Source organism: Rattus norvegicus, chromosome 13 (genome assembly GCF_036323735.1).
Source record: "Rattus norvegicus strain BN/NHsdMcwi chromosome 13, GRCr8, whole genome shotgun sequence".
Taxonomy (NCBI): Eukaryota; Metazoa; Chordata; class Mammalia; order Rodentia; family Muridae; genus Rattus; species Rattus norvegicus.
The window spans coordinates 76,356,717-76,371,029 of record NC_086031.1 but is presented as its reverse complement, the minus strand read 5'-3'; the positions used below and the strand labels follow the sequence as shown (position 1 = coordinate 76,371,029).

Here is a 14,313-nt window from a genome sequence, read left to right as displayed (position 1 = left end):
GATAACTCCAAGATTTGCGACTGCGGTCATTGAAAAAATTAAGATAAATGGCAAGACAAAAGAAATAAAGTAAGAGGGGAACCATCCCAACTTTTGAAGGTATCGATTTGTGGTGCTTATTAGATATCAAGTAGGAAGGAAGATATATGGTGCCAAGATTGGTTGCTCTCAGACATGACATTATATGTGAACATCAAGTCCAAGAAGGTAATTTTCAATTGGTATACTCAAAATCATAAATCAAGATAAATTAGAATATAAACCTCAAGTTACTGTATTGTAAAATGTTAAGCTAAAAATTAAGAAAATAAAACAAATATTATCAAATCACTAGGGTTTTGAATATGACTAAGAGGTAGGGAGGGTAAGCATCACAGAAACAGTATTTCAGTTATTTTATTATGTTTGCATCAAATGTCAATATATTATACACAACAACTTAACTGAAGCAAAATAAACTTAGACTGGAAAATCTGTATTAGACTTTCAGAGTTGTGAATTTCTATCCTGTGTGTCTGTCCTGTGTACATGGTATTATACACAGACATGAGATACTATTTAGTATACATCTGCTGGAGGTTATAATAAGAGCATTTTGTACAGATAAGAAGGTGCAATAGAAAAGGGGAGAAGCCAGGAATCTAAAAACTAAAAGGCACTGAATTTCCTGAAATCATTGTACTCTTGTTACTATTTCATCCACATTTTGGGTTTTCTTAAAGATGATGTCCAAAGTCAATTCAGCACAAAGACTGACAGGCTTATGCAGGGACTCCCAGAGCTCCAATTTCCTTATCTATTAACCAGGGAGTAAAAGCAGGGGTCACTAAACCTGTTGTTTTGCTTTACTATGCTGATTTGTGGAGAGGGCTTCTCCAGAAGTGCCACCTGAAGCTTCTCAGTAAATACCAGCTATTTTGATAATAAAAAAATTAAACAACTTAATTACCTATAGTCTTAACATTATACTAGCATTATAAGCAAGTGAGACAATTTAATGTACACTTGTTATCTCCCAGAAAGTTTGTAACCTAACTAGAATGACATGATCACCCATGAAGCAATTAAGTAGCCACCAAAATGTAAATGTCACGAATTTTGTTCCAGCTATCACCATGTGTAAGGAGTACCCAGAAAATCTAAATCTATAGATGAATGAACTGACAGTGACAAACATCCAGAAAGCCCATTGGGAGCTGCTTTAATATCTATTTAGGGTTAGAAAACCCCACTGAGTTCATCTGTAACTGTTGCCCTAGGTGAAAATGGAAATGGAAAATTATCAGTTTGATTGAGAGATGAGGTCTTTTACTGAGGAAGGGAGGTCAGACAAACCATGCATATTTTAAATGACCTTGTTGGTTTGTATCCATTGTAAACCTTATACGTAATAATGGTATGAATATTAACCACAGTCATCTAGAACCTAGCATGAGTCAGGCCTGTCAGGCACATTACCGCCTCATTATTCCCTAAGGCAACTCTGTAAGAATTACATGTTCCTTCTGCAGATGAGGAAATGAGAGCACGGAGATGAAGCAACAAGCCCAGGGTCATATGGCTGATAAGAGAGGCTGGCATCCCCAACCAGACTTATTCAAAACTCTCCCTCACCTCCACGACTCACTGGGGCAGTTTCTATTTATAAATCTGATGATGTTACAAAAGACTACAAACAAAACTTTCAGTGTACTCCAGTTTTGCTTTTATTTAGAAGGATCAGTTGCTCTTCTAACCTCACTTTGGCTTAAGACTATATCGACTTGGTTTGTCTCAGAATGACCAAAACAAAGGCCAGGCTAACCCTAACTGCATATGTTTGGGAACGAAATCTTAATCTGTCTGTTTGCAAGTACAGTTGTACAAATTCCATTTTCTCTTCTGGGATTCCACCATTCATCACTGAAGAAAGGGACTTTCCTGACTCTTTGGATTCTTCACAGACTTTTGTGAACTACTTTCATGAAGGGATTGGCCAACCTCCTTGAGCTCAAGTCTAGTCTATTAACTAGATGTCTCCTTGAAGAGAGAGAGAGAGAAAAAATTCTCCCAAGATGACTTCTGAAAGAAACCAAGCTTCATATCTTACTTTTAAACATAAGAGGTTTTTTTTTTTTTAAATGGGGATTTTTTTTAGAAGAAGAGCTTTTTATAAATGGAGATTTGCACCAAAAAACAAAAAACAAACAAACAAAAAAAACAAAAAATAAAAACAACTGGAGTAGAAGGAAAAAATAAAACTTCTAAGTTCCTAAGTATGAAAGGTGGAAGCGACCACCACATAATGACTTACCACCTGCCAGCCACTCAGATCTCTTTGCTCAAGACCTTTACTTGTAGCTAATAAGGAGCATGTATACTGAAGCTAATCCTTAAGGCCAATGTTGTTTCCATAGTAACTGTGCTGCCAAGCATCCTGACAGGAAAAAAGACTCCAAAACTTTATACTTCCCTAAATTTGGGATAAACTCTTAGTTATGTTTAGAAGAGGAACCCTTCATTGAAAGGGGTGTGTTCTTTTGAGAGGATAATCTGGAATCAAAATTTCAGAAATCACGAATTAAGTAGGTTTGATTTGTGGGAAGTGATGCCTCTTAGAAAGGCACTTCCGTTGGCCGCTGATCACAAACAGGAGTCAGTGGCACCTAGACTTCACTGATGCTCAAAGCCACCTGACAAATAAGACTCGAGGAAGTTTGCAGGAGGAAAGAGCATTTCCAGTGTGAAATTAATGCACTCTCACCTTTCCTCCTTTAAACACTTGAGAAATCTGATAGTCTGCTCAACATTCATTGCTTCAGAAAGTTTGTGTCTTGGTTCATTCTTTGGAAGGGTGGGGCTGGGGTTAGAATTCCCGTTGCCTTCTATCCATTTGTACAGTTACAGACTACAAAATAATGGGCTCCTATGTAAGCCTTTAGCCAGTACCATACTAACTAACCTTGAATCAACAGAGCATTAATTCCTCCTGCTTCTTTTCTCAATATCTTGCCAATGCAGAAGCATACCTTTGAGACCATCACTGGTTGGTCTTCTTAGAAAAATGTTCCTGGGCTCACATCACAACCCTTTCTTACACCAGTATACATCATTTTATTCTGCCCAAGATTTAGTATCTTTTAATACACCCAGAAATAGCCCAAGTCTTGAATTGTATCAAGTTTTATAATTCCTTTCTGGTCTTTCTGGTCAATGCTTTTTTTTTTGTCTGTTTGTTTTGGTTTTTTGTTCTTTTGTTTTCTCTGGGTAGCCCTGGATGTCCTGTAAAAGAAAAGACTTCTAGAAAGAACCTAACTGATATACATTCCCAGTTCAGATCCTGTCTAGACCCACAATTTACACCAGAGTTCAATGGGAAATTCCTAATAACCATCAGGGGCTTCCCAAAGACACATGTGCTCCTTCTTCCTCCATGAAGCCTTCCCTGGTCACCCCAGCCCAAAGTCATTGTCCTAACTACCTAAACTACAACTATATGGTTTATCCTACTCCTACTCCTAGGTAAATTACTGAGCACTGTAATTACTGCTATCAGGGCATTAACTAAATAGATCCATTCCCTTATCACCATGTTGCAGACCTAAAAACTCAAATCAGAACAACGATCCAACCTTCTCAAATTTGCACAGCTGGTTATGGGGAGGTTAATCTAGAACTGGAACCCAGCTACTCCTTTTTTCTAGTTTGGCACCATGCCCCTGTTCAACGTGTACTTGTTTCCTGTCACTTTATTCTGTCTCCCACTATTGTTTTGTGCATTACCTAAGACAAGCACCATGTTTCAGGTCTCCTCTTAAAACATTTAGATGAGTGAAAACACATTTGAAGAGTCATGTCATTACAAGGTTTAAATTGTTTACACTATTTGTGCTGTCAAATGTCTTCCTTCCCCACTACCTCTAGCAATGCTGAGTACCAATGATAATAATCAGACTAGCAAATGAACAACCTTTATATGATATAATTAGCAGCTGAAGGCTCTATTACCATCTTACCTTGAGTGAAGTATAGATCAGTGTACCCAAGGTACAGAACAGCATCAGCAACAGAGCAACTATGCAGAAGAGCCATGGCTTCCTGAGCCTCTCTGTCCCTCGAGGACTTGACTCGCTCAAAGGCATTTCCTCCATGAGGTTAGAACTCATTCTCTGGAGGGATGAGAGCGTGCAAAGCAGATAGGCACAAGTGATGGATGAACGATGCAATGTCATGTTTTATAGTAATTAGCCGTGGGTGTGTGGGAGGGTGGAGCTTTCCTTTGGAACACTGCTAAGCAGTCCTAGTCATCATGGCACCAGGCCAAACAACAAAGGAATGAGAAGGCTTAGAGCCAACAGAAACACGGGATGGGGGGGGAGGGGGACAAAAGCCACTACAAGGGAAGTTCAAAAGGAAAAAGTCTTTCCTAAAGCAAGAGGAAGTCCTGTGTGCATGCACAGCCAGCCTCAGCTGCCGTAAGACACTGTGCATTCCAAATTATTTCCAAGTGAAAAAAAAAGTCTTATTAGGCAAAACAAAATTTAACACTAAGTTTTGTCATGCTGCAGATGTAATGGCTGGGTAAGAGAGCGAGGTGAGGAGCTGAAGAGTAAGGAAGCACGGTTTAAACAACGTGGTTCTCATGATGCCATCACACTGTACTCTTCACGTAGGTACCAGTTTATAGATACACACGTTTTGTTTGTTAATTGCACCTTGGTAGAGGTTTTAAGACATCAAGTCAAAGCTATAATCACACACAAAAAGTATTGTCAGTTACAAAATGTGTTTATTCTGAAGTAGTTTTGAAAACAAAAACCTGCAACTAGGGGCTGGAGAGATGGATGGCTTGGCCAGTAAGAGCATGTGTTACTCTTGGAAAGGATCTAAGTTGAATTCCCAGCAGCAATGTGGTGTCTAGCAACCATCTATTTCTCCAGTGCCAGAGAGTCCAACTCCATCTACTGACCTTCGAGGGGACAGGCACACAGATGATGCGCATACATATACGTGGGCAAAACACTTAGACATATAAAACAAATCTAAAAAATACCCTGCAAGTACGTTACTAGAATTTAGCAAATGTTAGTAAATAACACAATGGTCAATTTTCTCACACTTGTACCATGTTGGAACCAGATTTCCATTCTGCCATTGAGTAGAAATAAAGCTATCCTTTAAAGGTTATTTCCTTTTAGATGGCCTATCATTTAAAAGGCATTTTAGGTACCTTGTTCCTAATCTCAGCTTATACTCTGTCCTCCACCCAAAAATATAAACTTTCCCTCCTGCTATCAAAATACAAATTAAGCACAAAAGTGAAGAAATCCCTTGTTCTCTATACATAAGCCTACTCATCAGTTAAAACAAAAATATTACCTGTCTTATAGAATGCTAGAATCATTTGCTAGAAACCTCGTGGACTTTTAATCTAGACAGCATTGCCCAGTGTAGCTCAGCCCTAACTTTCTGTATGGCACATTAGTGAATTTCTCTGAGGCTGCATTTAGACTTCATCATACCTTTGCAAAGATAAAAAAAAATGTACAAAGTTTAGCTTATGTAAAACATTTCATAAGGGTTAGTATAGCTCATCCCTGCCCTCTTTTCAAGTGTTCAGATTAACTCAATGATAAAATCCTAGAAAAGAATGAATATTCCTTATTATTTTTTCATAGAGAATATCTCAACTGGAGTTAGTTTAAATGAAAGTATTTTTGGAGACACTGTTGCTTTAATCTAAACAGAATCTAAAAGAAAAGCAAGTTCTTTTTTTTAAGCAGAAAAAAAGAACAGATTTAGCATCCTTTGAAAACAGAAGCTAAGGCTGCTAGAGGCTGGGGGTTCCTCAAACCGCTAGCAGCTGATGAAATGGAAATAGCAGTCTGGAGAACATAGCATTTTGTAACAAAGCCAAATCTGTCTTGGTTTCACACTATTTTGTGTAGTATTTCCTACTGAGTTGTCAAATTTTCAGCTTGACCCCATTGTATCTTAAAAATAAGCTACTATTGAGGAAGATAGTAATACAGAGATGATTCCTCAATATATCAGATATTTTAATGACTGTGGACTAAATACCACTACATAGGGGTGAACAAGACATGGACTTTCTTGAGGAAGAACACTTTTGCTGTAACTCTTCACTCTGTTTCACACAGAGAGTTTAAAAGCCATCACCGAGAGGCAGAGCTCTCTTCCTTGCTCATCCCATCTACCCCTTTCTTGTCTCCTGTCCAAATCAAATGTTAGACGGAACTTCTGCTTACTCACCTCAGTAGAGGTGCATTCTCATGAGGAACTGGTCCAAGTAAAAATCCACGTCCACCTTCAGATAAGATCAGGCTTGGGTGTATTCTTATTTTAGCTTTATGACAGGATCAAAGGAAAATTGACACGATTATCTCGAGAAGAATGTACATTCCAGGGCTTCTTTCCACTAAGCGGGACTCAGAAATGATGAAAGTTCAAGTCAGCACAGAAGCCACTAGGGAAGGATTTTGTCATTCTCAAGTTTTGAGTCATAACTGGAGCCTTGTTCACATAAACCAGAAAAAAAATTTTGTGGCATCTCAGAATTCAACAAAGGCAAATGAATACCAAATCCAATTATTTGCCTTAATTTAGGACTCTTTTGGCTTAGGTATCCATAAATGAAAATTTAAACAATCTTAAAACCCAACCATCAAATCTAATTTGTTTTTTTTCTCTTTTGAGATATAATTATGTAATATATTCCTTCCTTTTTATCCCCTCAAACCCTCCAATATACACCATCTTGCATGGAGATTTGGGAGAATGTTTAAATCACAGTTACCAAAGAACCTGCCACCCTAACAGCATTAAAATCACACACAGGGAGATCTGTACCCATGTGGATATTACATATAAGATAGTAAGTTGAAACCATTGAAAAGGTAGGTTTGGAATGGTTGTCCTGGCAGAATAATAAAACCTAAGAACTGTGTTGAGACATCTGTAAATGTTAGAAATTAAATTAATGAAAATGTTAAGAAAAACTTTTTAAAAATCTTTCCATGTGTTTTTTTTTTTCAGGTTGAAAGAAAGGGATCTGAGACACGCTCAATCAAATCACGTAACTATATTCATTACTGTCTTAAATTGAGAATGAATTAATTGTATAAATAAGTAGTTGTAATTCAGTTATGGATTAGGTAACACTAAACCATATTAGACATCCACTCCATGAATAATCACTACATTTGAACATTAAGCAATTCTTCATTGCATGGTCCTCTATACAAATGATCAAGCTGACACTCGGAAGGATAGTTCATTAGCTCATGTAAGTAGAGGAATGGAATCTTCATCTGTTGAACCAGATGAACTCATAGTGCAGCTGTCCCATGTGGATTCTGTCATCACTTACTCTTGGCATTTTGGCCAGTTGTGAGTTCCTACATTAACTGCTGTCTGCTATAGAATGAAGCTTTTCTGATGGAGGTTGTAACTCCATAGCACTCATCTGTAAGTATTAACATGAGTGTTTAGAAGGCAGTTAGACAGTAGGATCCTTTAGCAAAACAATAGTATCAGGTATCCAGTTGGGCCTATGACATCCCCTACCATGAACTCTTGATGAGACTAAAAGAATCAATGCATGAGTTGCCTCTTCAAATCCAATGAGAAAGTGGTTGGTTTCCATGACAGCTCTCACGCCACTATTGCACTAGGAAGGCACACCTTCTCTGGCAAGCCATTTAATTGCAGGATTCACAGCTGGATAAGATCAAACTGTTTTACTCTCTTAATGTAGAGAGTTGTCTCTATGCTCTACATTGTCTTCCTTTGTTTCGTCTTTTCACGGAAACTTTTGCTATTTGTGTGTGTTTTATTATCACAAGTACAATTGTTAAGTAACAGTTCCACTGTCCAATTTCCATGGAAGTCTTTATATCTTTAGCCATCTGCTCTACTATGAATCTTTTAGAATGAATGTGTGAGGTTGCACGTTCCTGACTCTGTACTTGGAGCCCTGAATTCATTATGTCAGTCATCATGTAAATATCCTGACCGTGGGAGAAGCACTTTTTAAACATCCTTTAATGAGAGGGAATGCTTCCTTCTCATAATTTATACTTAAAATAGCTCTTCCCATTTTGCAATATGGCACGATACCAGCTATTTGAAACCATAAAACACTACCTTAGATGATGTAGTAAACCTCCATTTCTGTTAAACATATTTTGCCCATTATCAGAGATTTGGGCAAATACAGAAAATTATGCATTTCATCTGCCAATCTAGTTGAAGTAAAAGAGATTAATTATTTTACCCAGCTCTCCTGGCATTCCTTGATCATCTCTGGAAAGGAGTTTGGGGAAGTTTTTCTTAACCTAATGTTTATCTCTTCACTGAGGAAAATCTTACAAGTTCACACTTCCAATGACAGCATAACAGGTCCAGGGTAGAAGTAGAGAAGTGTTTGTTCAGTGAACAACACTCCACCCTGAGTCGTGTTTCTATAAAAACATTCTCTCTCCTGGTTATCCACTACCATTGCTGGTTATTTTCAATCCACACCCTGCAATTCATGGTTGGTTGGTTGGTTGGTTGGTTTATTTATTTATTTATTTATTTATTTATTTATTTATTTATTTATTTATTTATGGTGTTGAACTGGAAAGTTAAATTAATAAGAAAGGCTTGGGTACTTCTCTATGCAATGACTCCTGCATACAATAGAAAATGCCACTGTCCTTATTCATTTAGGATTGCATTAGGAATACTACTTTATACCTTCTCTGTGCTAATACAATGTTGGATGCTTTGGTGCTAATAGATGAAGGCCAATTACTACAAATTTCATACTGTTTTCTTCTTCCTGGCACTGGGAACAGAAACACATATATGAGGTCAATATCAGGAGCACTGTACATCTGAACTGAGTACTCAATATCTACTGAGGTGTTCTATAAAAGAGGGAATATTTGGGCTGAGACATGAGGAAGATTAGCCAATTAGCTACCATTTATATTAGTGAATTTTTTGAGCATTATACTATATTTATGTAGAATGTAATTCACAAATGTACTTAATATGTGTACTTGTGCTTCTATGTAGAGCACTCCAATGATTCTAAGCATTTTTCTTGGAAATAGAGAAAGGTGGGAAATAAGTTAAGATTCTCTTAATTTCAGAAATCATTGTTCAGTCATCACTGAGTCTTCTAAATGTAAGCCTCCCCAAATTGTATTAAAAATATAGTCTGTAATGACACATTTCTTTCTTATGTAACTTCCTCAGAGGTACTAAGTAATTCAATTTCAAGTGATAATTGGCCAAGCATCCAGAGTTCAAGCCAAACTATCTCTCTATCCAGTTTGATGATTACCTATGCATACAGTAGCATGTTCCTCTCTGGGAACTTCAGGCCTGTGTGCAGTGGAAAAAACACTGAATCACAGGCACAGTTGTGGAATGTAGCTGTGATTTGAAATGCAGCCAGCTGAAAGCAATGAGCAGTTTCCGTTCACTGAGCAGAGAGTAGATACCCTTGAAGACTTACATGTGAAAGTCATGCAATGATAAGATCCAAATTCTTTCTAGTGATCTTTGCCAAGCAAGCCTAAGGGAAATCTCCTTGGCTGGAGGTAAAGTTATTGCCCCTCCCCACACGTACATCGCTACCCAGAAGCACTGGTCTCTTGTCCCGAGACATCTTCACTTAGTTCTTCCTCCTGTGAATTCCTGGACCATGTCAGCATCCAGCCTCTCAGCTTTCAGCACCAGTGAATAGCAATTTGTAGTGTCAATCACAAAATTCCACCAAAGACTAATCATGATAAATTAGTAATAGGAAATGAATTTTGTACTAAAGTTGTGCTCTCTTATAGGCATCATATTTAAAGTTTAAACTCATGGATTATTTTGATCACTTGATATTCTTAACATTATTACAAAGCAGGTTAAGTTATATAATAACTTACCCAAAGTCACACAACTGATAAAAATCAGATATAAATCAATTTAACTCTAAAATCCATTTTTCCCTCTATGTCTTGAGGTATAAATGAACATCTGAACTTGGAGAAGGACTTTTACATGAGAAATAGCAGTGTTTTAAGCACCTTTACAAAGGACATGTCCTAATATGTGTTAATAACCTCTTCTGAAAGAGAAAGTTATTAACTAATTTATTAGACAGAAATAATATTTTGGCTTTATATTCAGTTTTATATTCTTTTAAATTGTTCTCCTTCATCTAAAACTAAATTTAGCTCCCAAGTGGTGCCATTTTACATCAAGTTTTAAATTACAATGAAGACACAAAAATATTATGGAAACAGAATTAGTATTTCCAAGCACAAAATTTTTGCCACAGTATTCAATTCTTCTTAAAAGAAGTACTCAACTGACAATGGGGGAACCTTTATGCTTTACTTTGATAATATTTGTAGAACATGATATATTATAAATGTTACTCTTTATGTGAAAATTTATAGATGAGAACATGAAAAGTAAATTTTGTGGGCAAATTTACTGAGACAAGGGAAAACAGAATTTAAAAAGAAATTTAAAACCAAGGAAAGCTGTGAGAAAGATGAATGATCTAATTTCAGTAATTTCATTGATTAAAACAGAAAAGAAACAGGGCCATAGGAGAATAGGGCTAACATCTGGGCAACCTTCTGAGTCAGTTGTGAATATTCTGAGCACACAGAGATGGGTGGGAATATTCCATTGGAAGTAATGTGATCTAATCATAGCCATAACAACAAATCCTCCTCTCAGTTAACAAGAGTTGATCACCCCAACATAAATACTTAGCCGTGTTGATTTGAGGTCAATCGATTTACAGGACCATTTTAGTGTCAAAGCCGGAATTATGTGTCTCCTATGAATGGGAAGCGTATGTGGTTTGTCTCAAAGACTAAGCAATAGAGTTCTGAAATGCATGAACTAATAGAATGAGCGGTACGCCCTAGTTCCACCTTTTTCCTGTCCCGCCCCTGTCTATCTTTGCCTACTTCTGTTTCACATGGTCACTTGGAGCTAATGAATACGGAGAAGCCAGACTTTCTTTACAACTTACTGTTCTTCTGTTCTGGAGGGAATGAGAAAAATTTGATTGGTAATAATTTGGTGAATTAGAGAGTCCAGCCAATAGGTCAAAACTTTCAGATTCCAAGTCTGATAGTATCTGGTTAATGTGTAACCCTGAATATGAAAAAAATCTCATTAGATTTTTAACTTCTTTATCTGTAAAAAAAATGTTATAAACTATAAAACTATTCACAAATATGAAATATTTGATATGCTTTTCTGCTCTTGTAATTGAATTTGCCAGGCTATTTAACACACACACACACACACACACACACACACACATACACATATACATATACACACATGCATACATATGCATACACATACATACACATACACACACATACATATACACACACATATACACACACACATATACACACACACACATACACCCACATATACACACATACACCCTCATACAGACACACACACATACGCACACACACATACACACATACACACATACACCCACATATACACACACATACACCCTCATACAGACACACATACATACACACACACATACACACACACATACACACAAACACACACACAAATATGCACACACAAAAACACACACAAACACAAACACACACACAAACACACACACAAACATGCACACACATACACCCACATACAGACACACACATACGCACACACATACACACAAACACAAACACATACACACACACACACAAAAACACACATGCACACTAGTCTGTGACGGCAAATGAACAATGAAGTAGCTAGATTTCCCAGGTGTTTATTCCCTATCAGTCTTCACTTGTGTGAAGAAACCGGCCAAACTGAGAACACTCTGCAGAGTTGTTGTGTCTGAGGTGTGTGGGTGTACAGGACAGAATTCTTAGAGGTCGTCCCATCATAAAATGCAAACACTGGAAAGGATTTCTTTAAACTTCTCCATTTTCCCAACGATGGATTTATGGGTACAGAGATGTAACTATTTAGGATTCCTAAAATTCTGCTTCTACTCTGTTAAGTAATTAAGTATTTAATTTAAAGTATTGCAGTAACACACACTCTACTAATTAATAAGTGTCAATATATTTAAGGTTTAATGACCACATATTTAAACATTTATTTTTCTCAGATTTTTCAAGGACCAAGATGTTACTCTAAACATTCCAGAAATATATGGTGAAAATGTTATATAAGTCTTAGTCTACACCCTCAAAGAGGTGCAAGCCATTCAGGAAAACAAAATGGATTGTCTCAATGCATATGCATTTCTGTATAATATTTAAGGGTACATAAAGGCATAGTGAATAATTGAGATCATGTATAAGTAAGTATATAAACTGCTTACACTCTCCATGTACAAGACTTATTAATTTTATTTTTTCATAATTATAGTAGAACTGTGACTTAAAGTCTCAAACTCAGCAACATACACAGAGACTTCTCACCAGCTGCTGCCAACGTTTTTCCCTTTTTGATTCACTGCACTCTATATGTGTATAAGACTATAACAGTTGAAAAACAGATGGTCTGGATGTGACCTGCATTCTTGTTTTCTTATCTTAGCCATGCCTGGGGCCAGCTGTTTAACAATAGCTGCAGGAAAGGCAGATAAAGAATTTGGGACAAAATAGGGAGACTGCTCAGATCCACAGAGGCCCTCAGTGGAGAGCTAGGACTGTGATTCCTTTACACAGCCCAGTAATCAATCTCAGGTCAAGTACCAAGTGGGAAAAGGCATGTCTTCATTGCTGTCGTAACAAATTACCACAAACTCAATAGTTTGAAACAGTTCTCACCTTACAGTTCTATAGGCCAGAAATCTAGTAGATTCATAAAGCCACAACCAACATAAGAGCCACCATGGCCTTTTACCTATGGTTGCTGGGAAGAATCGGCTTCTAGCTTCACTCAGGCAGTTGGCAGGATTCAGTTCTCTTCTACCTTCGGTCCCTCAGTAGTGAGTCCTGCTCTGAAGCTCTCTGACACCAGCCATACAGTGTTCTCAGCTCTTAAGGGCCCTTGCAGTTCGCTGGGCCTAGTAAATAATCTGTAATTACTTCTTCTTATGACTGCATATACATATCAAATCTGTAGAAAGTGATCTCCCATTACAGAGGTTATGGTTGGGACATCTTTGGGTGGTCCTTCTAGGGGAAAGGATTGCTGCATTCTCTGTGTGTAGTGGAATGTTTCCAGGAGTCCTCTACTCTAGGCTCATCTTTAAAGGTTTTGAAGAAAGACTCCACTGTGCCTGATACTCTCTATCATGTGACCTGGTCTCAGGCTGGCCTGGTTGTATAGAGATGGAAAAGTGCCCTAAGGCATGTAAAGGAGCCATGGTCTCATACACCAGACCAGGTAGCCCCCATTACGAGGCTTTTCCTCAGAGCTGTCCTGACCCTTCCTCTGTCTGACAGGGCCCCTTCTCCCTGACTATGGCTGTTTGAAATCAATAAGAAAGAAGGGAGATCGCTTGAAGTTTGATAGGCTGTTTTTTGTAAAACTAGGAGCAGGCAGTTGTATGTTTTGCAAATTTAACATTACACCAAAACATCCATTTGTTTATCTTTAGCTGTGAGATGTCTCTGTGGTAATACCTAAACCAGTCACCAAGTTACGAGGTATTTAAGAAGAGGACAAACACTTTCCATAACCAAATCTAGGACCATATTTTTAAATTGTTCCATACCTGTCATTTTTCTCTTCCTATAGAATAGCTATCACCGTGCTGTAAATAATCTACAAGTTAATAATTAGTATGTGTATGCTCTCTATAATAAATGCATACCACAATAGATGGTTTAGAAATGCCTTCACATGTCTTTCTCCAACTTTGGCACAAAACAGATGAAATGAGGTGAGTTCAGGGTATTCTGACTATAGACATTGGAGCTAAACACCATGACAAAGAACCCATAGATGAAGTGGGCCCTGATTCTAGATATATTATCCCTCACTGTCTCTCTATACTTGAACTTATTACCTGGACTCAAAACTGGGCACAGGAGCAATTTGAATGTGGGATGAAAGCTTGTATGAGTGGATGTCGGAACTACCTGGTGCTCTCCTCTTACATTGAGTGCTGCTTCAGCTGAGGGATGTCACTGCCCACCGTGCTGCAGAGGCTCAGCACTGCTTTGTGGCAGAAAGGGTTCGGCCACTGTGTGTTACATTTGCTATTTGGGGTGAGGGGGATTCTTCAGTAAGAGTCTCCTGCTAAGGGGAACTTTCAACTTGAAATGGGTCATAAAAGCCTTTGCCTCGTGTCCAGAATCTGTC

General features: G+C 37.8%; 1 protein-coding gene and 1 long non-coding RNA gene across 3 annotated transcripts in view; one reads left to right on the top strand and one right to left on the bottom strand.

Moving 5' to 3' along the window:
- Positions 1-4,240, bottom strand: part of Tnfsf18 (TNF superfamily member 18) — a 73,884-nt gene extending 69,644 nt beyond the window's left edge. Inside the window, exon 1 of one of the 2 annotated variants that reach the window (XM_039091401.2) lies at positions 3,996-4,240. In XM_039091401.2, the coding sequence (XP_038947329.1) occupies positions 3,996-4,211 (216 nt within the window). In that variant the 5' untranslated portion in view covers positions 4,212-4,240. The remainder of the gene's footprint in view (positions 1-3,995) is intronic. The other variant, NM_001398596.1, reaches the window with a different exon arrangement.
- A 157-nt stretch (positions 4,241-4,397) lies between these two features.
- The window catches only part of LOC103692000 (uncharacterized), a 49,136-nt gene continuing 39,220 nt past the window's right edge, over positions 4,398-14,313 (top strand). The window contains exons 1-2 of the long non-coding RNA XR_595520.4: positions 4,398-4,648; positions 7,036-7,075. This is a non-coding gene — a long non-coding RNA (uncharacterized LOC103692000). The remainder of the gene's footprint in view (positions 4,649-7,035; positions 7,076-14,313) is intronic.